The following is a 27,274-nucleotide window of genomic DNA, read 5'->3' on the forward strand; positions in this document are numbered from 1 at the left end:
GAGGGAAGGAGGAGGGCCGGTGGCTGGGCTGGGGGCCAGGAAGTTGCCTGCCTTCTCCTTCCAGGGCTTGGGGTCAGGGCTTTGCAGCAAGCTTTGGGGGCTGACTGGGTAGACTTGAAAATGGGTAGCCCTTCTCCAGAGATCCGTGGGCGCCTCCAGCTGGCAAAACTTGGCCTGAACCCATGAGCAGTGATGTTGGGTGTGAGACCTGGAGCGTGGTTGGGGGGATGGGTCTCCTCTAGTCCAGGAAGAAAGACAGGGGTACTCTGGTGATGTCACAGTGGATAAGAGTTGAATGCTGGAGAGAGCTTTGCATCCAGGCTGTGTGATCTCAGGCAAGTTACTTAGCCTCTCTGTGCCTCAAGTCTTGCCCCCAGTGATGTTGGGATGATTCAATGAACTGATGCCAACAAACACCGTGTTAGGGACTAGCTGGGATCGTGAGTGCAAGACACTCACTTTTGGATCTAATACAGTGACTGCTTAGAACCTGGAAGCCAAAGTTGTGTTTGTTGGTCTTTCCGCTGTCCCATGCCTACCTGGGGGCCTTGGACAGACAGGCTTCTTTGCTGTCAGGTGCTCAGTCTGTGAAATGGTCACATGGAGGCTGAGGAGGGAAGGGGGGATGGTGGGAGAAGTGGAGGGAGGGTGGGGCCAGGATCTCCATCTGCTGGTTCAAGTCTTGGCCACCTTCCCAGCCAGCAGCAGCTGCCCGTTTTACAGCCCAGGAAACTGAGGCCCCGGTGTGATTGGGACCCAGGGTGCACCCATGGGTGGGCAGAGCCCCCTTAGCCTCCTGGCTGCAGACAATGCCTGCCTTCTGGCCCCCACAGGTCTGCCAGGACCTCCTTAAGCCGGCCTCTGTTTATCAGCATGTTTAGTTCAGGGTAGCAGATGTTCAGAGAGAGAGAGAAAGTGCACTTGTGATGTTACTCCAGAAACCAAGGCTGGGGGCTGTATTTACTGCCTGGGGCAGTGTGGGTGGGGTGTGCTTGTGGTTGGGGAATGACCCAGATCTGAGTCAGCCAGGAGAGGCACCTTTATCTGCAAAGCCACTGTCTGCTGTATCCCCATTAGAACCACTGATGGCTCAGGCTGGGCTGGGAGACACCACTTCTGTCGGGTGAGAAACAGGGCAAACGGATCCCAGGCTCCTGCCTGGCCCCTTCCACACTGAGTCTGTCCCAGGCTCCATCTCAGTTCTCTTCTCTCCTTCTGGCTGTTTTTATACCTCTCCCAACCTGTGTGTGGCAGCTTCCCTGGTGGCTCAGTGGTAAAGAATCTGCCTGCAATGCAGGAGCCGTGGGGCCGTGGGTTTGATCCCTGGGTTGGAAAGATCCCCTGGAGAAGGGAATGGCTACCCACTGCAATATTCTTGCCCAGATAATCCCATGGACAGAGGAGCCTGGCGGCTATTGTCCGTGGGGTCGCAAAGAGTCAGACACAACTGAGCAACTAACACTTTCACTTTTCACTTTCACTACCTGTACAGGTGAGGGGACCAGAGGGTGGAGGAAATCTGATTCCTGGGAGATTTCATGATGTTTGGAAGTTGGGTTTTAGGGTGTTGCTATCGTAAGTCTCTTGGTTGCAATTGGCAGACTTTTCTGCTCCTCCTGTATTTAACACAGAAGGCTTGGGGTAAGCTTCAGGAACTGTTGGATCCAGGTGCTCAGGTGACAAAGTGCTTTTCGTGTCCAGTCCGTGGTAGCACAGACTCATCCCAGCTCAGTAGCCCCAGTGGAAGGTAAGCATGTTGTTCCTGATATCCCAGCTAAAGTCCTGGGAATGAGATTTATCAGCTCAGAGTTGAAAGCCCCACCCAAACCAATCACTGCACCAAGTGCTGCCTCAACTGGTGCTGACTGGCTAGACCTGAGAGGCGGGGTCAGCCTACCCCAAGGCCAGGACTGAGGGTACCAGAGGGACCTCAAGAACACTGGCATGTAGCTTGCCATAAACAGCTCCATGGGTTGGAGGTGAGCCCGTCTTCCTCTCACATTCAGTGTGTGTCCTGTTGGGGCTGCGATGGTGTTGCTGGTGGGTAAGTGGCCTCTGTCCCTCTCACTCCCTGTTGTAATTAGGGGCCCCCTGGGCCCCCCTCCTCTTTCAAGCTCCCCAGACTTTGCCAGGCCCTCTCTTGTGGCTCCCAGCTGACCACATGTCAGAAGCCACAGGTCATATCCTGGTAGCTCATGGGCTATATTTGGATGTCAGGCTGATTTATTGCATTGGGTTTTTAGTCCAGTGTTTTTTAAATAAAAATTTCAAATTGAGGGATGTCTCAAAATCAGAATTTCTTCTCTCTCCCTTTTTTAAAAATTAATTTTTTGGGCTGCACTGGGTCTTTGTTGCCATGAGGGCTTCCTCTAGTTGCAGCGAGTGGGGCTACTCTCTAGTTGTGGTGCGTGGGGTTCTCATTGCTGTGGGTTCTCTTGCTGTGGAGCACAGGCTCAGTAGTTGTGGCTCACAGGGCTTAGTTGCTCCGTGGCATTTGAAATCATGCCGGACCAGGGATCAAACCTGTGTCCAATGACTGGCAGGTGACTTCTTAACCATTGGACCACTAGAGAAGCTCCAGACTTTCTTCTCTTGAAGGAATCAGAAGCTGTGATGGCCTGGGCCGGCCCCTTCCTGTGCCCCATGCGCACACACAGCGCCACCTGTCCTCCCTTGTCACAGTTCCAGCCTGGCCCGAGATACTGCAGGCGGCTGGTGGGTGTCCACAGCCCCCCTTTCTCTTTTCCCTTCCCAACTTCTGGCCTGGGACCCTCTGTATTGGAGTAGTTTAATTTTTTTCCTTTCAATGTTTAGTTGTATTTGTTTATTTTTTTGGCTGTACCAGGTCTCAGTTGCAGTGTGTGGGATTTTAGCTGGAGCATGTGGGATCTAGTTCCCTGACCAGGGATCAAACCTGGGGCCCCTGCACTGGGAGCGCAGCGTCTTAAGCCACTGGACTACCAGGGACATTCCGCCTGGAGCTTTTTAGATTCTCTTTTCTCCCCAAAGGGATAATCAAATCCCAGGGACACTCTTGCCACTCCTGGGCACTGAAGGCGTGTTTGCCATCTGGAACTCCTGGCTGCAGGGCCGGAGGACCTTCGATTCCTGGTCATTTCTCCATCATCAGACACTCACTCATCAGCGAACGCCCTCGGGCTATTTCAGTGGCCCCTTAAGCATCCACATTTGAGAGTTGAATGGATCGGATCAAAGTGGGTCATTTGCCCTTCGGCCTGGGCCTCTTGGTGGCAGTAGGGGGTCTCGCAGCCAGGCCTGTGGGAGGTGGGCCCTCTGAGTCCAGATGGGTGGTTTGGTGGGGGTTGGGGAAGAGGTGATGTATGGAAGGGCGGGTGATGAGTGGGTGGGCTCCCAGCCTAGAGCAGCTATTCTTAGCAGCAGAAACATTTGTCCTTGTTCACATGTGGTGGAGGACGTCCCCCAGAGATCTGCCCTGAAATATTAGAGGCGACCCCATAAATTCCTCGGAAAGCTGTCCTTGAGGGCTTGTGTGCGCGGAGGAGGCTGGGAGCAGGCGTTTCCGGCAGCTGCACAGCTGTGGACACGTTTGCCAGATGTTGGTGCCGGGGAGTCGGTGGGAACCCAGGGGCTGCCCGCTTCACCTTCAGACAGGGACCCATCATCTTAAGAGGCATAGAGTTTCTAGTCAGCCCCTCCCTGCATCCAGGCCATCTGGGTAGAAGCGACTGGTCAGTGGAGAGCTCAGCTTACCGGGCACTGCTGAGGGACCAGAGCTGTGAGGCGCTGGTCTGTAGGCCCAGTCGGGTCGTGTGGCCATCAGATCCTGCCATCAGCCCTTAACTGTGGTCCCACTCTGCCCTTGGGTCTGAGGGTCCACTGAGTGGTAGGACCCCTGGCAGTGTTCTTGGCAGTACTCTCTTTTCATGGGGTGGCTCTGACAGTGGGAACCCCCATAGAGCAGCTAGGTGCTCTTAGCTAGCAATCAGGGAGGCCTCCCTGGAGGAGGTGTGTGTTTAAAAAAAATTTTTTTTTTTTTTTAGCTATGGTACAGTTTAAACACGTAACAAAAAATTTACCGTCTCAGCCATTTTTGTTTGTTTGTTTGGCCATGCTGTGCACCATGTGGGAATCTTAGTTCCCCAGCCAGGGACTGAACCCACACCCCTTGCTTTGGAAGCTCCAGGTCTTAACCACTGAATCTCCAGGGAAGTCCCTCAGCCGTTTTCAAATGTACAGCTCAGCACGTTCACAGTTGTGCAACCATTATCACCATCATCACCAGAATTTTTTATCTTGAAAAACAGAAACTCTGTGCCCATTAAACACGAACTTCCCTTCTGCCTCCCCCGGCTCCTGGCACCTATCCTTCTATTATACTTTCTGTTCCTCTTGACTACTCTGGGGCTCTCATTTGGGTGGAATCTACAGTGTTTGTCCTTCTGTGTCTGGCTTATTTCACTCAGCAGAATGTCAAGAGCTGTGTTCTGCAGCCTGTTTTCGCTTAGGTTGTTGGTTCAGTCCCATCCAGGCTGAAGCCAAGTGGACGGACCCAGGACCCCAAACTCCTCATCCTTTCGAATGCCAGGGTCCTCCCAGAATTAGTAACCGGGTCACGGCATCTCACCACCAGCAGGCATGATGCTGAGCCCCCACATAGCTACCCCTGTCTCGGGCCTACAACCCACTCCATAGCCCCCCATCCCCATCCCAGCCTCAGGGCAGGGGGTTAATCGGTTTGCCCGGGTCACACAGCTGGTGCCAGGGCCCCATCCCCCACTGCCCAGACACCAGCCTCGTCTCTGTGTGTCCCCTCCCGCCCCCCCGCCCCCCCGCCCCCCCCCCCCCCCCCCCCCCCCGCCTTCTCTCTGCAGAGAAAATTACCGTTTGGAAGGCCAGATGGAGGAGCTGGGTCTAATGGAAACCACGTCCCTCCTGGGGCGCCCAGAACTTAATGAGGAAGAGCCAGGAAAAATCCGGCGTAATGTTTGTGAAATACCCCGGAGGGAGGGCGCGTCGCACGGCAAGGGTTCTCGCGCGGAACCCTGAGACCTGGTGTGCCAGGAGGTTTTGTCAGGGCTGTGGCTTCCCTCTCTCTCTCTCCCTTTTAAAATTAAAAGAGGGGAAAAAAAGAAAAAGGGTCGAGGAGGAAGTGATTTTGAGCAGATCTTGCCCTGGCAGGGGAGCAGTGCCGGACGGCCGAGCTGGCCGCAGCCCAGCGGACACAAATGTACCAATTAAATTGGAAACAGAAATGGGCCTCCTTGACGGCTCCAACGAGCACCGCCTCCCTTCTGCTGGCTTTGGAAGGGGGCGCGGGGCACTGGGCTGGCGGTTTGAGGGATCAGAATGAAGCTTGGCTGCTTCCTCGCTGTGTGACCTTGGGCGAGTGAGTTCACCTCTCTGAGCCTCCATTTCCTGTTCTGTTGAATGGGGACAGTCGTGTTTGATGTGGGAAATCGGATTCTTCCGGTGAGCGGGTGCCCGTGGATGAGGCCGAACTGCCAGTAGTGAGGAACAGCTCCGAGGACCCTGGGAGGGCTTCTCTGAGCAGAATGCGTGGCAGGGGGTGCCGGTGGGAAGTTCCCCCAGTAGCTGGGGATCCTTTTTCAGGGAGGTAAGAGATGGGGCGGGTGCCAGGGGTGTGTTTTTCCTGGAAGGTTTTTTCTTTTTTTGGCTGCACTTGGGGGATTGCGGCTTATGGGCTCTTAGTTCCCGGACCAGGAATCGAACCTGTGCCTCCTGCAGTGGAAATCAGAATCCTGGCTTCCCTGGTAGCTCAGCTGGTAAAGAATCTGCCTACAATGCAGAAGACCCCGGTTTGATTCCTGGGTAGGGAAGATCCTCTGCAGGACAGCATGGCAACCCACTCCAGTATTCTTGCCTGGAGAATCCCCATGGACAGAGGAGCCTGGTTGGCTACAGTCCACGGGGTGGCAGAGTCCAACACCACTGAGCGACTAAGCACAGCACTGCACAACCACTCAATTGCCAGGAAGCCCCTTCCTTGGAAGGTTTGATGCAGGATGTGGCGTTTGGGGTGGGGGTGGGGATCTCATCCATGGTCCCCCAGCCAGGTTGCAGAGGCATTTCTGTCCCGGGACCTGGTTATAGTGTGGGGCTGGAGCCGTTCCCCTGCCTGGCCCCTGGGCTCAGCGCAGACCACTCAGTTCCGCCCATTCCCGCCCCTGTCCCTGCCCCTGCCCCTGCCCTTGCCCCAGACGCCTGCACTGCGAGGGCAGAGTGATCCAGTTCAGGAGGGCGGAGTCTGGTAATGAGGCTACAGCCTGCTGACCCTCTTCCTGCCTCAGTTTCCCATCTGTAACTAGAGGGTGTTGAGTGAGCTGTCCTGTGGCCAAGGTCGCAGCACGGGGAAGGGCAGCACCCTCCTCCTCGTTTCCAGACTGTGCGAGGCCCCTCTCATCCCGGGGAGTCAGCCCTCTGCTTTCTCCGCCATCAGGTATGGGGCTCCCCTGTCCCGTCCAACCTCACTGCACCATTTGGTCGGCTCTCTTTCCCCAGCTTAAGTTTGCTTATCTGCATCGCGGAGACAGTCACGGTAACTACCTCTGCCGGTAACATCAGCGCCATCATGGCTGTTAACTTGCCTCCCTTCCTCCCCCTAGTATTTGGAGCAATGCAGGGTGGTAACAGCCTTAGCTCTGATTTGGGGGGCTCATTATTATTTAAAAATACCTTTTAAGTTTTTATTTATTTGACTGCTTCGGGTCTTAGTTGCAGTATTCCCCATCTTTATTGCGGAGCATTGTCTGGCAAAAGGGCTTATTAGTTGCCTCGCGGCATGTGGGATCTTAGTTCCCTGACCAGGGATCGAACTCTTGTCCCCTGCCTTAGAAGGTGAATTCTTAACCATTGGACCACCAAGGATGTCCCTGGGGACTCATTTATGGGCGTTGAGCTTTCCATAGATCTTTCTCCAAAGAGTCATCTTTCCACTGGCCCTAGGGAGAGAGTTTGACAGATGGGATGTTAATAAAGCTCAGAGAGGATTTCCCTGGTGATACAACGGAGAAGAATCTGCTTGCCAATGCAGGAGACCTGGGTTTGATCCCTGATCCGGGAAGATTCCACATGCCCCAGAGCAACTAAAACTCATGTGCCACAGCTACTGAGCGGAAGTTCTAGAGTCCTCGAGCCACAACTCCTGAGTGCGAGTGTTGCAACTACTGAAGCCTGTGTGCCTAGAGCCCGTGCTCTGCAATAAGGGAAGCCACCGCAGTGAGAAGCCCATGCACCACAATGAGGAGGCGCCCCTGCTTGCTGCAACTAGAGAAAGCCCAGGCACGGCAGCGAGGGCCCACCCCAACCAACCAACCAACCAAAAAAAAAAAAAATGCCCAGAGAGGTCTGTACTGTGCCCAGGGTCACACAGCCACATAGTAGCAGAATTGGAAGTTGAACCTAGCTGGCCACTTTCCACACTTAGCAGTGTGTGGGCAGGTGGTGGCTTGGTCGAGAGGGTGCGTTTCTAGGGTGAGGGTGATCTGCTGCAGGGCGCCACCTTTTCCCTTAGTGCCTGAGGGGCTGTGACTCGGCCCACAGCCTCCGGGGCTCCTGCTATGCAGGTGATCCAAGATAGGGCTCAAACTGCTGGCTGTGAGCTCTCTCTGGGGTCTGGGAGACAGTGGGTAAACAGATGGCAGAGGTGCATGGCGTGGGGCCCATGGGGGTGGCAGGAAGAAAGAGGCTTTTGGGAACCCAGGTTGGGGAGCTGGAGTTGGGGGAGGGTTCCTGGGAAGTGATGGTGGAGGCAAGGGCCCCATCCATGCAGCCAGGCCCAAAGGAGAAGGGGAACTGTGCTCTAGGTCATCTAGTCCTGTTTCAGGCTGGGGATATAAACAAAGGTAGCAGACTGCGAGGGGACATAGCAATCAGGAGAGGGATGTCCATCCCACGTGGGCAACCCCTGCTCACCTCCAGCCGGTCATGCCCCTAAATGATTTTGTTGCAGAAAAATACACTTAAGATTTACCATTTGAACCATATTAAAGTGTATGGTCTGTGGATGTGTAATAGATTCTGTGGCGTGCCACACTGTCACCACTGTCTCATCCTAAAATGTGTTCATCATCCCAAGGGAAACCTGCTGCTGCTGCTGCTAAGTCGCTTCAGTCATGTCCGACTCTGCGCGATCCCATAGACAGCAGCCCACCAGGCTCCCCCGTTCCTGGGATTCTCCAGGCAAGAACGCTGGAGTGGGTTACCGTTTCCTTCTCCAGTTCAGGAAAGTGAAAATTGAAAGTGAAGTTGCTCAGTCGTGTCCGACTCTTAGCGACCCCATGGACTGCAGCCTTCCAGGCTCCTCTGTCCATGGGATTTTCCAGGCAAGAGTACTGGAGTGGGGTGCCATTGCCTCCTCCCAAGGGAAACCTAATACCTATTAACAGTCACTTCCCATCCTCCCCTCCCCCAGCCTCTGGTAGGCGCCAGCCTGCATCTGACTCAGTGGATTTGCCTCTTTTGGACGTTTTGCATAAATAGAATCATTCAGTACGTGCTTCTTCCTTTCGGCATAATATTTTCACGGTTTTTATATCCCCCCCCCCTTTTAAAAATAATTTAATTTCTTTTTGGATGCACTGGGTCTTCATTGCTTCGCATACTTTTCTCCAGTTGCACCGAGTGGGGGCTACTCTCTAGTTGTGGCCCTGGGGCTTCTCACTGTCGTGGCTTCTCTTGTGGAGCACAGGCTCTGGGGCTCGAGGCTGAAGTAGCTGCGGCTCATGGGCTCAGTAGTTGCAGCTCCCAGGCTCTAGAATTTAGGCTCAGCAGTTGTGACACATGGGTTTAGTTGCTCCGCAGCATGTGGGATCTTCCTGGATCAGAGATTGAACCCAGGTCTCCTGCATTGGCAGGAGGATTCTCTACCATTGAGCCACCAGGGAAGCCCTATGTGTCCATTTTTATGGCTAAATACTATTCCAGTGAATGGATCCATCACAGTCTACTTACCATCAGCTGAAGGATGTTTGGGTTGTTTCTGTTTCTTGGCTGTTGTGAGTAGTGCTGCTCTGAACATTCGTGTTTGTTTTGTTTCATCACCTGCCTTCATTTTTTGGGCTGTATGCCTGGGAGGAGAATTGCTGGGTCACACGGTATCTCTCTGTTTATCTTCGTGAGGTGCTGCCAGACTGTTTTTCGCAGAGACTGCACCATTTCACATGCCTGCCTGCAACGTGTAAGTCCCTAGTTTTCAGAGAAGCCAGAAATTAGGGGTGTTTCTGTGAACTCCCTCTTGGTAACGCTTTGTGTTGAGCTGGTCCCTGGGTCCTGGCTCAGCTGGATGGGGAGACGGGGAGCAGGTCCCTGGAACCTGCCCAATGAAAACAGATCTGAGGGTGTATGCCACATTCTGGACCCACTGGAAGCTGTTTTTCTGGCTGTTTCTTGGTGCCTGAGTGTGGCATGATGTGTCATGATACCCAGGGCTGTGAATCCCATTGGCCACAAGGGAAATGTTTCTGAGGCTGCAGTCAACAGGCTTTTCTTTTCTCCTCTTCCCCAGGAGGAAGGGGTGCTGGCTATGGGCTGAGGAGAAGTGGTGCCCAGGGGAGGGTGGGCCTTGAGTCCATCCCACTGGGATTCTGGAGATTGGAATCAGAGGCAGCTTTCCCCCTGGGGTTCTAAGCCCAGCATCCTGGGGCTTTGGGAGAACTTGTGTGGGCTTGGGAGGACGTTCATGGGGATAATGATGCTCATCTGTGTCTCCCATGGCGGCTAGCAGGAAGCCTGACGGGGGGATTTTAGTGGAATAAAAACATGCTTGGCTCTGAGGGTTGGTTAAAAAAGTAACCTCTGAAAAGTAGAACACTTAAATTGATATCCATTGGTTGATTAGTCCATCCATCCATCCGTCCATCCATCCCCCCTTTCATCCATCCCCCCTTTCATCCATCCCTGCATCTATCTTTCCTCCCTCATCCACCCACCATTCCTCACTCATCACCTTCATCCATCCTTTCACCCGCTCTCCATCTATCCATCCATCCATCCATCCATCCTTCCCCCCTTCATCCATCCATCCCTTCATCTATCCATCCCTTCATCCATCCATGCATCCATCCATCCACCTATCCATTCATCCATCCATCCACCTATCCATCCATCCATCCACCATCCATCCATCACCCATCCCCCTTCATCCATCCATCCTTCCCCCCTTTCATCCATCCATCCCTTCATCCATCCATGCATCCATCCATCTACCTATCCATCCATCCATCCACCCATCTACCTATCCATCCATCCATCCATCCCCCTTCATCCATCCATCCATCCATCCGTCATCCATCCATCATCCATCCCCCTTCATCCCTCCATCCCTTCATCTATCCATCCCTTCATCCTTCCATCCACCTATCCATCCATCTACCCATCCATCATCCATCCCCCTTCATCCACCCATCCTTCCCCCTTTCATCCATCCATCCCTTCATCTATCCATCCCTGCATCCAACCATGCATCCATCCATCCACCTATCCATCCATCCATCCATCATCCATCCATCATCCATCCCCTTCATCCATCCATCCTTCCTCCTTTCATCCATCTATCCCTTCATCTATCCATGCATCCAGCCATCCCACCTATCCATCCATCCACCCACCTACCTATCCATCCATCCATCCACCCCCCGTCCATCCATCCATCCACCTATCCATCCATCCATCCATCATCCATCCCCCTTCATCCATCCATCCTTCCCCCCTTCATCCATCCATCTCTTCATCTGTCCATGCATCCAGCCATCCACCTATCCATCCATCCATCCACCTATCCATCCATCCACCTATCCATCCATCCACCTATCCATCCATCCATCCACCTATCCATCCATCCATCCACCTATCCATCCATCCATCCATCCATCATCCATCCCCCTTCATCCATCCATCTTCCTCCCTCATCCACCCAACCCTCCATCCATTCCTCACCTCATTCATCACCTTCATCCATCCGTCCCCACTGTATCCCATCTATCCATCCCTCCATCCATCCACTTATTTCTCCTTCCTCCTCCATCCATCCAACCATCTCCTTTCAGTTCCTGGCTGGAAGCTTTCCCTGTTGGGACCGGCCAGTCATTGGATGTCAGCTCTGATTGGCAGGCCTTTTTGTCTGATTGGTTCACTGCTGTAGCTCCAGTGTTTGGAATACTGCCTATACATTGTAGATACCCAAATAATTTCCTGATTGGCCAGAATGTGTGGAGATTCCCATTGGCTTGGGTTTGTCTAACCTGGTACCAGATTGGTGGGGGGTGGCAGATAGCACCCCTATGGGCGGCACATTGAGTAGACTCTGAGAATGGTGACCCTCGGCCGCTCTGGACCACCGCCCCTTGGGCAGGGCCAAGGACATGCTGTGGTTGGGGTCCTGGCTCCTCCTTAGGGAGCCCAGTGACCTCTTTGCCAGGTGAGGAATGGGGAGGATGGTCTTCCTGCTGGAGTTGCCCAGGTGGGCAGGGGCCCATTTCTATAGGATCCTGGATGGTGGGTTGTTGTTTTTTTTTTTTTCCCTGCCCTACTTGGCACGTGGGATCTTAGTTCTCTGTCTAGGGATTGAACCTCTGTCCCCTGCATTGGCAGCACAGAGTTTTAACCTCTGGACCGCTAGGGAAGTCCCCGGATAGTGGCTTCAATAGTGTTAGGATTATGGGTGGGCCAGCCCTTTTGCCTGCATCCAGCGCACAGAGGCCTGCACCCATGGCTGTAGACAGGGGGCACAGCTGAAGTTTCCTTGAGCACAGAGATGCGGGGGCAGGCTTAGCGTAGGAGACCCTTCACATCGCCCCAGCGCACAAGGTGTCATCCTTCCCATCTCACTTGGAGTGAAAGCCCCGTGTGACCTCCGCTCGCACCGTCTGCATCTCCCTGCTGTTCCTACCTCAGGGCCTTTGCACTTGCTGTTCCCTCTGCCTGGTACACCCATCCAAGACATCTACACGGTTTCCTCTCTCTCCTCCTCCACGTGTTTGCTTAAGGACACCTTTTGGTGAGGCTGTCCCTGAGCACCCACTTTAAAACTTCACTCCAGCCCCCGTTCCCTGCCTACCTACTTCACACTTCTGCTTTTCTCCGTAGCACAAACACTGTCCGCCATCCTACAGTTATTCCCATGTCACCTCCTGGAACACCAGTTCCGAGACGGTGGGCGGGGGAGTTTGAATCTGGCTCTCACTGCTGTGTGCTGGTACTTGTCCCACAAATGAAAGTGAAAGTGTTAACTGCTCAGTCATGTCCACCTCCTTGGGACCCCATGGACGGTAGCCCACCAGGCTCCTCTGTCCATGGAATTTTCCAGGCAAGAATACTGGAGTGGGTAGCCATGCCCTTCTCCAGGAAATCTTCCCAACCCAGAGATCAAACCCGGGTCTCCTGCATTGCAGGCAGATTCTTTACTATCTGAGCTACCAGGGAAGCCCAACAAGAGGTGCCTATAAATCGTGGTTGACAGTAGGGGGTGGCCAGGGCACCGGGCAGGATTTCTGCCTGTGCCCCCATCCGCATGGGCTGTTCTGGCTCCTATGGGACAGGCCGGATGAGGCTCACCCACACCACTTACCACCTTCATCTCATGACCTGGTTCAGAGTCGGGTTCCTGGGCATCCATTCTGCACCATAAGCCCCTGCTGAAGGCGACCTTCAAATAGATGGCCTGGTCCCGATTTTTACTGTATGTCAAAAGCTAGAAATAAAAAGTGTGAACGGTCAGCTTCCTTCTAGCTGGTGTTTCTGCAACATCTTCACCTCACATTCCAGAACTGTTTTTATCTTCAAGTCCTGTCCCATCTCTCCATCCGCGCCCCAGTGCTGGCTTCTAGGTCTCCATTCTCCTTGGGCCACTGAATGCCTACTTTGTGCCAGGCTCGGAGATAGAGCAGTGAACAAAGCACATATTTATTGAGCACCTTACTGTATTGTGTTGGGGCTTTCCAGGTGGCGCTGGAAAAGAACCCATCTGCCAATGCAGGAGACAGAAGAGATGTGGGTTCAATTCCTGGATCAGGAAGATCCCCTGGAGGAGGGCATGGCAACCCAGTCCAATATTCTTGCCTGGAGAATCCCCACGGACAGAGGAACCTAGGGGGCTACAGTCCATAGGGTTGCACAGAGTCAGACGTGACTGAGGTGATTTAGCATGCATTGTACTGGGTTAAGTGGTGTCCTCCTCAAGTTCATGTCCACCTGGAACCTATGAGGGTGACTTTACTGGAAGAGAGGATCTTTGTAGATGTAATTAGTTAAGTTGAGGTCACACTGGAGAGGCTAGGCCTTAAGTCCAATGTAAGTGGAATCCTTATAAGAAGAGGAGGACAGGGACTTTCCTGGTTAAGACTCTACACTCCCAATGTTAGGCGCACAGGTTCAGTCCCTTGTCGGGGAACTAAGGTCCTGCATGCTGCATGGTATGGCCAAAATGAAGACAGTCAAAAAGAAAAAAAGACCATGTGGAGGTGGGCAGAGATTGGAGCTGTGGGGCCACAAGCTAAGGAAACCTGGAGCCACCAGGAGCTGGAAGAGCCAGGAAAAGGTCCTCCCCTGGAGCCTCTGAAGGGAGTGTGGCCTTGTTGTCACCCTGATTTTGGACTTCTGGTCTCCAGATCAGTGAGAAGATCCATTTCCGCTGTCTTAGGCATTCAGTTTATGGCAATTTGTTACAGAGGCTCCAGGAAAACAGTACACCTACTATGTGCACCGTGCCCCTTGTGGGGGATTCAGCTGTCACTTAAAACAAACGTTTATGGAGCAGCTACTGTGTATCAGATGAGCTTCCCTGGTGGCTCAGTAATAAAAAATCTGCCTGCCAATGCAGGAGACTCAGGTTCGATTCCTGGGTTGGGAAGATCCCCTGGAGGAGGGCAGGGCAACCCACTCCAGTATTCTTGCCTGTAGAATCCCCATGGACAGAGGAGCCTGGCAGGCTACAGTCCATGGGTCACAAAGAGTTGGACAGGGCTTTGCGACTGAACAACTGTGTGTCAGACATTGAAGAGACCAATGAGGTGTCTGCCTACAGGCTCCCAAATCATCTGTGTGTCTCTGACCAGAGACATTCTGGGTGGGGATGGGGGTGTCATAGACCATGTCCCTTCTGTGAGACTGGTGGCTGCTCTGAGCACAGTGGAGTGCTCGTGTGCTCGTGCTGGGGGGCCTCCTCGCTCCTGCCTGGCAGCTGATTTTAAATTCTGAGGCTCCTCCACTCGCTGCAATTTCCAGCGTGGGTGCCCATTAGCTCCAAGAAAATGTCAGGCACGTGCGGTGCAGACAGCTCCCCTTTCATCTTCCAAGGCTCAGGTCTGAAGGGTCCCAGGCACATTTCAGCTTCAGTTCCGGGCTCTTAACAACCAATCCCCCCGCTTCCCTGAGCTCTCAGACATCCCAGCCCCGGCAGCCATGATCCACCCTCCTATGAGCCAGGCTGCTTGGGATACGAAAAGTCCACGGAGTGTGTCTCGGTATGGCCTCCCTGGCTGTCTTGCCTGGGGCCTAAGAGGGATGTCGGGGCAAGATGGAAACGTACCCTCCCCCCACCCAAAGAAAGAGACCTCTCCCCAGCAGGGTTGGGGACTGAGGATGCAAGTCTGGTGGGCTCTGTCCTCACCTCGTGTTACTTGTCCTCATCTCCCTGGAAGTTCATTCATTGGGCAGCTGCTCTGTGCCCGGTGCTGTACTAGGCTCCCAGGAGGCCGCAGGGGGCAAGGCAGACTCAGAATCCAAGGCAGTGATGAGTTCTCTCTGTGGATGCGGAACGTGGGGTTGGCAGCATTGTGGGGGTGCTGCCGAATCAGAGCCACAGCCTATAGGGCTCTCCCAGGGCGGCTGCCTGGCTCTGGCCAGGTGTCTCCTCTGGGGCAGGCGTGGTGGGGGTCCCTGCCGTGTGCATGGGAGCCCCAGTTGCAGCCCTCCTCAGGCTGATTCTGCAGGGTGGCAGGGCAGGTGCCCCCGCCGTGGTTTGTGGTTTGGATGTGTGAGGCCTGGCGGGGCTTGTGGTGGCCCCAACCTATGGGGCTCAGGAGTGTCCTATACTGCCTGGTGAAGCAAGCCCTTAACCTCACCAGAGCGCCCCCTCTTCTCCCTGGAACCCTGACCTGGCTGAGTTTGCCTTATTGAGCACCTTCTGTTCACCAGGCATCACTTCACAAGCGTGCTGTCCTCCTGGGTCCATGGAGCAGGAACATGCATGCTTCCAGTCTGCCATTGAGGAAATCGAGGACCAGAGCCCTGAGGCGTCTTGTCAGAGGAAGGGAACCACGGGCCCCATCCCTGGGGGAACGCATGGCCTTCTTCACTCCCAGAGCAAGGTGTTTCTGAGGCCGGCAGTCTCCTTCCCAACTTCCACACAGTCTGCTTCTGCTTCTTTGTCCCTGCTGCCCCGATCCCACCAGCATCATCTCATGAATCTTGTGATAACCCCCCCACCCCCATACCCCGGCCTCCTGGTTCCACGCTTGCTCTTCACGGCGTTTGCTTATCAAACACTCCGGCCCTTTCCTCTCTTTATCAACCACCTTCTGTAGCTCCCCACTGCCTTTCAAACAAAATCCACCCTTTCCATGGCCCATGGGCCTTGAGTGACTCGAGGAATTTCTCAAGCACACAGTGCCTGTTCTCATCTCTGGGCTCTTGCTTAGGTGGTGGCCTCTGCCTAGAGCTCCATCTCTTTCCCCCTCTCCCGGCTGTGTCTTGTTCACACTCCAGGAGGTTCTCCCTGGCTCCCTCTTGCCCTCCTCAAGGCTTGCAGAGCTCCCAGCCTGCACTCAGAGGTCACTATTTACTGCTTGTCTGCTCTCTGCCCCACCCTGCCGGAGCGCCAAGACCATCTGTGGCCTGGACCCTGCCTCATTCAGTAGCTTGGGGCTGAGCTCTGAGTGGGGACCTCAAAGTGTCTGGAGAACAATGGATGCCCACCATCCTCTCCTGACCCCAAAGCCCCAGACACGCAGTGATGTTGGGGCCACTGCATCGCTTTCCTGGTCTAACCTGGATCCTGTTCTCAGAACCCTGTTCAGCCAAGGCCAGATTCAGGAGACCCCCTACATTGCCCCATGGGTCTTGCTCATCCTCTCCTCCCCTTGTCTTTATGTTAATTTATTTGGCTGTGCCGGGTCTTAGTTGCAGCACGCAGGATCTTCAAACTTTGTTGCAGCACGTGGGATCTTTAGTTGTGGCATGTAAACTCTTAGTTGCATGTAGGATCTAGTTTCCTGACCAATGATTGAACCTGGGCCCCCCACATTGGGATCTTGGACTCCTAGCCACTAGACCACCAGGAAAGTCCTCCCCTCACCCTTGTCTTTGGTGAAGCAATGTCATACTTTTTCTTGTTCTGCACCTCCCAACGTTGCTGATGAAGTCGAAACTTAATCCCCCAATGTTACGCAAACACCACCTTTATCTAGTTTCAAAACTTGCCTGGTGACCCTTACATCTACCAGCACCCTCCCCACCTCCATCCCACCCCTTGCCCTGGCAGCCACCAACCTGTTTTCTGTCTCTCTGGATTCACCGTTCTGGACATTTCACATCAGTGGAATCATCCAGTGTTTGTCCTTTCGTGTCTGGCTTCTGTCACTCAGCATCCTGTTTGCAAGGTCCATCCACGTTGTGGTGAGTGTCCGTGTTTCGTTCCTATTTAGAGCTGAATCATACTCCATCATAGGGGTAGACCGTGTTCCATTGATTTATCCGCTCGTCCATTGACGGACCCTGCTGGAAGAGACTCAAACAGATGGTCTTGGCGCTCCGGCAGAGTGCAGCAAGGGTTTCCGGTGGTTCCCACCTTTGACTATAATGAATAGTGGTGTTGTGAATACGTGTGTGTACATTGATTTGTTTGAATCTCTTGTTTTCCATTCTTTTGGGTCTATGCCTAGGAGTGGAATTGCTGGGTCATATGGTAATTCTATGTTTAACATTTTGAGGAGCTGCCAGCCTATTTTCCTAAAAAAAATTTTATTTTTCAAGTTGGCAAAAAAAATGTGGCTGAGGTTGGGAGGGATAGAAATTGAGCTTATTAAAATAAGCTCGTGGTGAATGTAAGAAGTGTGAGGTCCCAAGGGTCCCCTGGCTTTGGGGACAACCTGCACCTAAGGATGCTGGACCAGGGAGCTGGTGGAGTGCCTGTGGCAGGTGGGTGGCAGGGGTGTCAGTCCCTAAGCTTGGGGGTGGATACTCTGTGAGTGTTGATGAAGTGGGAAGCCAGCCAGGCTGGGCTTGAGGAGGGTGGGAAGGTGGCCAGGGATTCTCCAGGGCTGGTTTGAAAAGGTGTCCCTTCCCTGGCTTCTGGAGCCCATGTGCAGTGCACAGTGTGAGCACCTGTCCAGGGCTGCCATCCCTAGTCGGCATTTCATTAGACAGAGAAGGTCAGAAAAGCTGTGGGTACATCAGACTTCTCACCACCTTGTGCAACGCAAAGCCACAGAGCAATTTGGATGTTGCCTGTGGTGCTCTTGGAGGAAAGGCAAGCAGAACCGACTTCTACCTGCCTAGCCGCTGGCCTCGTCCTCTTGCTGGCCTCTCTGGGTTTAAAACCCAGAGAGAGGCTGGGATAGAATTGGCTTTGCTGCATCGGACCACAGGGTCTGCTGGGCTTTGTGACAAGCTGGGACAAAAGGAATTCTGGAACTGGGTCCAGCATTGGTGGCCACAACTGACCCCTCTCCGGAGGCCAGTCTCTTGTCTCTGGGCTCCAGGACAGATGCCAGATTGCTCTTGGTGTGGACTGTCAGGGGCAGCTTGGTCTCCCTTCCACATCGCTGTGACCGGCCTGCAGAGCTACTGCAGGGACAGTACTAGTGGTTGTAATCGTAGTAGCTCCTGTTTGCTGGGTGAGACTTGTTCCCACGTTCATAAGAATTACACGGTTTATCCTGTCTCTATGGCTGGGAGAAGTCCACGTGGGCTTTTCTCTTGCAGTGGTTGTGGGGTGGCAGCTTTGGCTCTGAATTCTTTGGCTTTGCAGTGGTGGAAGGCTGGACAGCACCCGATGGAAGGGTTGTCTGCTCCAAGACTCCTTCCTGCCCTGGAGGAGTCAGAACTTTTGATGGCAAGTGGCAGAAACCCAGGTTGGGCTGGCCAAAGCAAAACGCATAGGAGAGCCTTGACTTCCCTGAATGAAGAAGCAAGCTTTGAGCTGCCTTCAGGCATGGCTGCCATCAGGACCCGACTGTTCTCTCCCCACCCTTCACTTTTGCCTTTCTAGGGGTATGTTCTTGAATAGGTTTCTGCCACGCAGGGGCCCCACAAGACCCACAAGCTTTCATCTTCCTAGCTTGCAGCCCCAGTGGAGAGTGCCTCTTTCTGGTTCCTTCTCAAAGTCTCAAGACCCAGTGACTCTCATTGGCTCATATTGGGTCACATGCCAATCCCTGAGCCAATCACTGGTCCAGGGGAAGCAGGAATCTGATTGGCCAGGCCTGGATCATGTGATCATTCCTGGAGTCTGGAGAGGGAAGATGGTTCCTGAAAGGAAAGTCAAGTCTACTGTAGCAGGTGATGGGGTTGGAGAGCAGCAAGCAGTCAGGGCCCCCAGATGGAGGGGAGAGGGGTTTGTTCCTCTTCTGACCACCATGATCTCCATCTTCCCTCTTAACATCCCTCCACATCAGATCTTCAGTGGGCAGAGCACCAGAGGAGGGTTTCGGGGCGTCCATGCCCTTGGAGAAGGATGGTCGTCAGTGGAGGGCAGGGCGATGAGGGACATTGTGATGAAATTTCAGGGAGCTGGGGGGTACACGTGAGGTGCACCCCCAGCCCTACCTGGGGACATCCAGGTGTTTCGTGCTTGCGCCATCTTGGATTTTCCTCAGCTTTTGAGTAGGGGCTTGTGAGTGGGGTGTTGCACATGGTGGGGGCCTGATGGACACCCCTTTTCTCTTTTTCTTTTATTTTTGATGTTGGGTATGATTTATTTGACTCTTAAACAGTACAAATGCAACAACCCATGGTCTCCCTCCCTTCCCCTTTCAGAAGGCACTGTCCTCTTAGCTACAGGGACAAGCAGAAGATTCCACATCACCAGAGCTGTCCCCAATATCCCAGGTCTTTCCTTCTGTTCTGTTAAGCACTCTCCTCCTCCTATGTGTGGTGCTGGTGTTTCTGAGTGGACACCCCCTTTCAGAGTGGCCCAGTGTGGAAGGGGCCCAGGACCTGGCAGACTCTCAATCCTGGCCTGGGCAGAGGAACCAGTTACAATCCTGGGGAGGCTGCCTGCAGCAATGGCCAGCAAAGAAGGGAGAGAAGGGTCCTGGAGAGAGTGGGGGGCCCCTAGAGATTCCTGGGCAAAGGCCTCTTCTGACCAGAGGCTCTCGTGCTCTCTTGACTGCAGTCCGTTCTTCTTTCTGAGTCTCAGTTTTTCCATCTGGAAAGCCAGTGGACTCTTGAGATTCATTCCGTTGTGGACACAGGTGTGCTTTCTCCCCTGCTTTATCCTTCGCCCGCCCCCCAGGAGCCACCTGGGGGCCCCTTGGGGCCGCGGCCCCGGCTGTTTCTGCAGCATGGCCCGTGGGTTCCCAGTGCCCTCGCTCTCAGCTCACATCCCGGCTGACCTCATGTTTGCCCTGTCCCCCAGCCCAGTGTCACACTCACCTACCCAGGGGTCACCAGGAGGCCCAGGCAGGCCCAGCTCTGCCCGTGGTCACCCTGTGACCTGCGTTCTGCCCGAGCTGACCCTGTTCACCACCGCCCCCCCCCCCCACCAAGCTCGTGTGGACCTGTCCCCTCGTGGGACTGAGCTCCCAGGTGCTTTTGGGGAACTTTGCCCTGGTGACTCAAAGTGGCAGAGGACTTGGGGTGAGGTTGGGTGGGTCGAGGGTGTTAGCGGGCCGTTGGGGTGGTGGGGTCAGTGTCCGCAGAGTTGAGGTTCCATGGGGGTGAGGTTGGGTGGTCTGAAGGTTCTTGGGGGCCACAGGGGTGGTGAGAGCAGTGTCCGCAGGGTTCCCTGGGGTGCAGTTGGGTGGGCTGAGATTGCTTGGGGGCCATAAGTGAGGTAGGGCAGCGCCTGTAGAGTTGGAGTTCCCATGCCTGCTGAGCAAGGACCTTAGCAGTGGGGGAGGGCACAACTGTCATCCATGTGGCTTGTACAGCAGCTGCTGGCCTGGCCTGTGGTTTGGAGGGGCCTCAAACACCACTTGGCGTCTCCCTCTGCTGTCAGTGGGCAGAGAGCGTGCCAGTGGCATGGAGGAGGGTCCTGGAAGACCCCTGTCTGCCCTCACTCCCTCACAGTGGCCACAGGAAGGACTTGGGGCCCCTCCAGGGTCCGTCAGGAGCAGCTGCCCCATGGCTGATCTTGCTTTCTTTTCTGTTCTCACAGGTGCCTGGGACAGGGTGGTCTGCGAGCAGATGACGAAGACTGGCTTTTAATCATTGTTGACCATTGAGAGGGAGATTACAGGGGCCCAAGAGCCCCTCTGGACGCCTACCACCATGTCAGGATCTACGCAGCCTGTGGCGCAGACGTGGCGGGCCGCCGAGCCCCGCTACCCACCCCACGGCATCTCCTACCCTGTTCAGATTGCCCGGCCGCACGCGGTAAGGGGCACGGATGTTCGCCTGGGGCCACCTTCGGAGTTTTCCTTTGTCACTGGGTTCCTGTTTCTCCCTGGAGTCGGTGCTGGTGTGACTCTGATGGTGTCCAGCCAGGGCTCACTGTCTCCCGTGGGGAAGTGGGGTGACTGGGCAGATACCACTGCTATCTGCGGCCTTGCCAGGTCCCGGGACATCTGGGAAAATCTCTTAGCTCCCACTTTAATGCTGGGAAGGTGGAGCCCAGGGCCAGGCTGAGCTGTGATCCCTGCCTCTGGGTCTGCTGTGGGGTTTGCATGTGGATGTGGAGCTCCTGCTGTATACACTGTCAGCCCAGCCTCAACCAGGCTCCCCTGCTTTAGGATTGAAGTGACTTCCTAGGGGCTGTGGTTCGCAGACCCTCCCCTCCTCAATCCTCAGGGCCTGGAGCCTATTCACTGAGTGATGCTCAGAGCTCCCGGATGACAAGGCCAGCACGTGTCATTCTCTGAATCTCTGACATGAGCGGGGGAGGTGAGGGGGTGGTGGTCCAGGGGGTTGGTTCTGCTCATGGGAGAGCTGCCCCAATGTTGGGGGTGGTGGCCTGGTGGGGAGGGAGCAGGTGTGACCTTGGTCAGCTTTTTAAAAAATTTTTGGCCATATCATGTGGCATGTGAGATCTTAGTTCCCTAACTAGGGATCTAACCCAAGCCCCCTGCACTGGAAGCCTCGAGTCCTGACCACTGTACCACCAGAGAAGTCTCCTTGATCAGCTTTTCTGAGCTGCACCCAACTCTGTCCACCTCCTAGTGGGGGTCCCCTTTCCTGACTTCACCTGTGGCTGCCTGTGGCGCTGAGGATGGGCTTTGGTTCTGCTCTGTTGGCACTTATTGGGCACTTACTGTATGCTGCATCTTCAGGGGCTTGCCAGAGGGCCCTCAGAGTCCTGGGCTTCCCCTGTTGGACCTCCTAGCTACTCAGCGAGGGACCGTGAGGGTTTGCAGTCACAGCCGGGGTTGAAGCTGGCCCTGCTGGCCCCAGTGTGTACATGCTTGTGTCTGTTCTGCGCAGGTGGCATGGTCCCTTCTCCTGAGACGCTGAGAGGATATGGCTTGGGAGGGCTTTTCCATCCTCCGTGAGCGAGACGTTTTTGCATATGAGCCCACTGACCCAGCCTGAGGCTGTCCCAAACACAGCGGCCTCTCGAGAATTTGGGCCCCAAGATGCTTTTGAGAGCTGGCTGTGATCAACAGGCACATTATGGATGGAGTGGTCGAATTCTCACAAACAGCCTGATGAAAGAGCACCTCACGTTATCTTCCCATTTTGCAGACGAGGAGATTGAAGCTGGGAGGTTAAATAATAGGCCTCAGGTTCAATCACTGTGAGGAGGCAGCGTTGCTTCAGCTTCAGGACTGTGTGCACGCATGCTCAGTCGCTGAATGGTGTCTGACTGCGACCCCATGGACTGTAACCTGCCAGGCTCCTCTGTCCGTGGGATTTTCCAGGCATGAATAGTGGAGTGGGTTGCCTTGTCCTCCTTCAGGGGATCTTCTCGGACCAGGGATTGAGCCTGCGTCTTTTGCACTGGCAGATAGATTCTTTACCACTGAGCTACCAGGGAAGGACTCTGAGCCCCTGTGAAAAAGATGCTTCTGTTTATTGGTCACCTACTGTGTGCCCAGGGCCCAGGACTATGCTCCTGGGGGTCATTTATTATTATGTATTGTCATCAGCTTTGTCATGATCACAACAGCAAAAATAAGCATTCTCATCCACTGAGTGCTTGCAGGGCAAGCTTTATTTTTTTTATTTTTATTTTTTTTAGTATTTATTTATTTGGTTGTGCCGGGTCTTAGTTGCAGCATGTGGGATCCAGTTCCTTGACTGGGGATCGAGCTCAGGTTTGCTGCATTGGGAGTGTGAAGTCATAGCCACTGGACCATCAGGGAAGTCCCTAGGGCGAGCGTTTAGTTTATACTCTTTGTGTATACAGTTGCCCTTGCTCCAGGGGGAACATTTTGCAGGTGAGCAAATAGGACGGGTTATGTAACAATTCTGAGCCTTGATTTTTCATCCATAAAATGGGGTAATGAGAGCATCTGTTGCCTGGTTTCTCCTGGGGATGAAACGTGATGATCTGTGGAACATCATTATGGCACATGTGTCCAATTGCAAAATTGTCACTGTCATTGGAGCTGCCTGGGGGGGCCCCTCCCCCTCCCCCTTCTCCTCCCCTGCCCCCTCCCCACTGTCCCCTCCCCCCTCCCCCTCAGGGGGCCTCCCTCCCCGCCCCCCTGCCCCCTGGGTGAGTCCTCAAGTCCACATGGCCCTCCTATCTTGCCATCCCACCCTTCCTTTGCCTTAGCCTGGCCCTCTTGCAGTCATTTGGAGTCACCACCTGATCTCAGACACTTTCTGTTTTTTCTGCTGGACTGCCAGTGATGCAGGGTGTGGCTGGGCAGAACCTAGTGGTCACTTCCTCTGGGCAGGAGGCTGAGGCTGCGCGTGGGCAGGGCCCTAGACAGCTACGAGGTGGGGCATCCTTATCCTGTGTGGTGACCGCAGTGGGCCCCGCTTCCCGACCACCCTGCCTGGTGCTGGGGCGGCCCAGCTGGGGTCCCCTGCTTGTTACTGGGAAGGCTTTAAAAGCAAGATTTCTGGGTGTCCGGGGCGGGTGGTGGGGTCTTGCTCTCCCAGGCATGTGTCCAGAGCTTTTCTTTGGCAGGTGGGAGGTGAGCATTGGGACTGTAATCTGGGGGTCCCCCTGCAGCCCTGAGCCCCTGACCCCTTACTGCCAGGCCATTGTACAGAGTTTCTGAGAATTCCCTCCTCCACCCCAAGTCTTTGAAAGACAAATGCTGAAGGAAAAGGGGAATAAAGGCACAGAGAGACAAATGCCCGGTCCAAAGGCCAGATGGGGACCCAGGGTCCCAGCACCTTGTATAATAGTTGAGACAGGGATGCTGGGATGAGGGGCAGAGCAAGAATGCCCAGATGTGCCTTTGAATCCCTGTCCCTCCCAACTTGCTGAGTGACATTGGGCTGCGTGGGGCAGGCTCAGTTTTCCCATCTGTGATATGGCTGTTGTGGGTCTGAGCATCACCGGCAGATGTTTGCAAGGTGCCTAGGGCCGTGTCTGCACACGGCAGTTATCTCTTTCCTCCTGGGAGGCTGGCGGGAGACTGAAGAGGGCCTGGATTCTGAGAGGGGGCTGGGAGCAGCCTCCTCCGCTGGCCTATGCTATGACCTACGGATCTACGTCATCTCCAGGCCGCCTGCTGTGTTATGCCTGGCTCAGATGGAGGGCTTAATTCAAGTGCGCTTCTCCGATCTGGCGTCAGGCACGCTCAGAGCCTCTCTCCATGGTGCTGTGCACGTGGCTTGCTCAGTCCCACCTGCTCCTCCCGCACACCCTCTCTGTGTGCTGTTCTCACCATCTCTGTGCTCTTGGCTTTCCTCCCCCACAGTATCAGAACCCCACATTTTTCCCCAAGGGTCCTGGAGTCTGACGGTCTCCCAGGATTGAGGGTCTGAACACATTCTCCCCTTCTTGTCTCTTTTCCTGCTTTCCACAAGCCACTTCGATTCTGCCGCCTCCCTCAGGTCCCCTGGGACCTCTTGAGCTCTCTTAAGTTCCTTCAAGCCTTGAGCTGAATGAATGCATTCAAGCCCCAAGACACAGGGTCTGAATCCCAGTGCCACTCCTCCCTGCTGTGTGGCCTTGGACAAGTTGCTTAACCTCTCTGTCCCTTAGTATTAGACGGGTGTTTAAGTGCACAGGCTCTCATGCTAAACCCCTTGCATTCATGTCCTGCCTCAGTGATGTCCTAGCTGTGAAACTCTAGTTTAGTGGTCTGGCCACCCCTTGCCTCGGTTTCTCCGTCTGTTGAGTGAGGGTAATTACAAGCCTCTGAAAGTGTTACTCAGTTGTGTCTGACTCTTTGCACCCTTATGGAGTATAACCCTCCAGGCTCCTCTATCCATGGAATTCTCCAGGCAAGAACACTGGAGTGGGTAGGCGTTCCCTTCTCCAGGGGATCTTCCTGACGCAGGGATTGAGCCTGGGTCTCCTGCATCGTGGGTAGCTTCTCTAAGCCTCTGAGGATCAAGTTAGTTGACACATGCAGAGGCCTCTGCACCACGCCTGGGGAGGTTAACGTGACTGATACAGTACTGTGTTGATGACTGATGCTGCTGCTGTCATGACAACAGTGTGCCCGTTAGCATCCTTTTCCGCGTGGACCCCAGGGTACATGGCAGGCTCTTCCTCCAGAGGAGGGGTTGGCAGACCTTCTCTAAATATTTCAGACTTTTCGGGCCATGCGGTTTCTGTCACAATGACTCGTGGCTGCTGCTGTCCCAGCGCGAAAAGCAGCTCAGCCAACACGTACTGGAGTGGCTGTGGCCGTGTGCCAGGGACACTTGATGAGACAGGCCGAGCCTGGCTTTGGCCTTGGGCCTCGTTGGCCCCAGATCAGTGCTTATCAGGCTCTCTGTGGGAAGGACCGGTCTGTTTCATTTCCAGTTTGTCACAAACGGATACATGGCCTTCTGCACGTGACCCAGTTTGCGGGCGTGAGGACGGGTTTAGGCCGAGGCCGGCAGGACCGTGCTGGCCATGTGCTCAGATGCTGCGGTCGTGTCAACAGGCTCTCAAGAAGGATCTGAATCTGCTCATCTTCAGTGCTTCCCCCGAGACCAAGGGTCACAGACTCAGGAGCCCGCTTGGGCCACATACATGTATGCGGGCAGCGGGCGGGGCTGGAATGGTTTGAAACACATGGAGGGTTCTTATGTTGCTAGATGTGTCTGGAGGGTTCCAGCCAGCATGCTGGGTGTCTTCAGGCTCCTAGGATCACAGTGAGCCTCACTTTCGGCCTCTCTTGGGGTCTCCCCAGTTCTTTCCTTCCTGTAAAGATCAAGGCACCCTCGGGGGTCCCTGGACTCAGAGCCCTAGGGTAGAAATCAATATGGGTGGCCCCCAAGATGGTCTTGGAGGGACTGTGCTCTGAGCTCATCCTGCTTGACTCTTAAACTGGGAAACTGAGGCCAGAAAGGCTCACACAGTGGCAGCCCCATGCCCTTGCCTCAGGGGCCCCAGGCGCCACGTGCATTTCTCCTCCTCAGCTGGCGGCGGTAGGCACGCCATCCTGCCCGGGCCCTCTCCCGAGGGATTGGACTGTCTGCCTTTCTGCCGCTTTGTTCATTTTGCTTTTGTGTGAGAGGGAATTTTCCTCCTGGCAGACTAGCGCTTGCTGATTTCTTCTCACACCTCTGCGTGCGTGTGCACACCAGATCCGTGCCTGGCAGCCTCACCAGCGGGATCCCAGAGGCTGCCACCCACTTCCCCCAGCCCTTTCTACTTCTCCTTTTGAGAGCACCTGGTGGACATCCTGGAGTGTGGGGAAGCTCGGGGGAGGCTGAGCCCTCCTCTGCCTCCTGGAAGCTGCCGTCAGTCTTGGGGGAAATCCTTGGAGTGTTAAGGGGGATTTGTGGTTGGAGGCACAGAGGCCTCCTTCAGTCCAGGTCAAACATCCATTTCAGTTTTCTCTTCTTTGATTTGGCCACGCCGTGTGGCATGTGGGGATCTCAGTTCCCTGGCCAGGGACTAGGGAGCCCTTGCTCCTGCAGTGGAGGGGTGCTCACCACTGGGCCCCCAGGGAATCCGTTTTAATGGTGAAGACACTGAGGCTCAGAGGGTTTGAATGATGGACACTTACCTCTAGCCTGAGGCCTTGTAGCTTCTAGCTTCCACGTTGGCCTGCCCAGGAAGGCCCTTCCCTCAACATTTCCAGCCTCTGAAGTTGACAGGATCCCTCTTGATTCTAGTTACTCATCTAGCCTCCCAGCCTCTTACATGCTGTTGTTTTGGAGGGTCTGAAACACATCCATTTCCAACACACCTACGTGGTATCATCTAATTCTTTTTGCAGAAATAACAGCTTTAAAAAAAAAATTAGCCAGACAGCAAAAGAATGACTAGATTTTTACGGAAGATTGGGAGAATTCAGAAAGGCGCCAAGAAGAAAATAAATCACCTACCATCCTACACTTTCCCAAGTCTTACTCTTGCCAGACATCACTAACTGATTGCCACCCACAGCGTGAATGTTCTCGGCAGACAGAAGTAATCGATTTGGACTGGTACAAGTAGGAAGCCTGTCCTGTTTTCTCCTTTGAAAGACTTCTTGTTTCAGTCTTTTTTTTTTTTTAACATTTTAGTGTGTCTCCAGTCAGCGTGTAGTTGCTAATCGGAGCACATCTAATTCGTTAGTGTTTTGTTTTCCCCCAGATGATAATGGTGATGATGGCACATTACTGAAGAAGGAGGGTTTTGCCTGGAGTTTATCCTTTTGACTTTGAGCTGTGCTTGTGCATGCGACACACGTGTGTGGGTTTTCCCTGTGCAAATGGGAGACTCCCACGGCGGTGCTTCGTTTTGGAACCTGGTATTTGAGCCTTGCAGACTCTCAGTGTTTGCTGTGTCACCCGCTTCCCCTGACCCGTGTCTTGCTGTGTCTCCTGCACTGGAGACAGACACGCAGGTTGTGCCTTTTTCCGGTTTTCTCTGCTAACACATGGGCTTGGTCGTCTCATATGGAAAGAGGGCCGGACTGGGAGACTGTGACAGGGCGGGGCGCCCTTTAGCTGAACAGGTCACTTCTTGGTGGCCACTGGCCCCAGGAATGCCTTCTGGCCGGACAGGGACTGAGGGCCGGGAGAGGACGTGGGAGGCTCCCTGGGTGGAGGAGCAGCACCGGGCAGG

General features: G+C 54.4%; 1 protein-coding gene across 28 annotated transcripts in view; it reads left to right on the forward strand.

Annotated features, from left to right (window-relative positions):
* NCOR2 (nuclear receptor corepressor 2) overlaps positions 1–27,274 on the forward strand; it is a 235,426-nt gene that overhangs the window by 58,654 nt on the left and 149,498 nt on the right. For all 28 annotated transcript variants that reach the window (XM_060401093.1, XM_042234520.1, XM_042234523.1 and 25 more), the window contains one exon: positions 20,315–20,532. In XM_060401093.1, the coding sequence (XP_060257076.1) occupies positions 20,428–20,532 (105 nt within the window). In that variant the 5' untranslated portion in view covers positions 20,315–20,427. The remainder of the gene's footprint in view (positions 1–20,314; positions 20,533–27,274) is intronic.

Source organism: Ovis aries, chromosome 17 (genome assembly GCF_016772045.2).
Source record: "Ovis aries strain OAR_USU_Benz2616 breed Rambouillet chromosome 17, ARS-UI_Ramb_v3.0, whole genome shotgun sequence".
Taxonomy (NCBI): domain Eukaryota; kingdom Metazoa; phylum Chordata; class Mammalia; order Artiodactyla; family Bovidae; genus Ovis; species Ovis aries.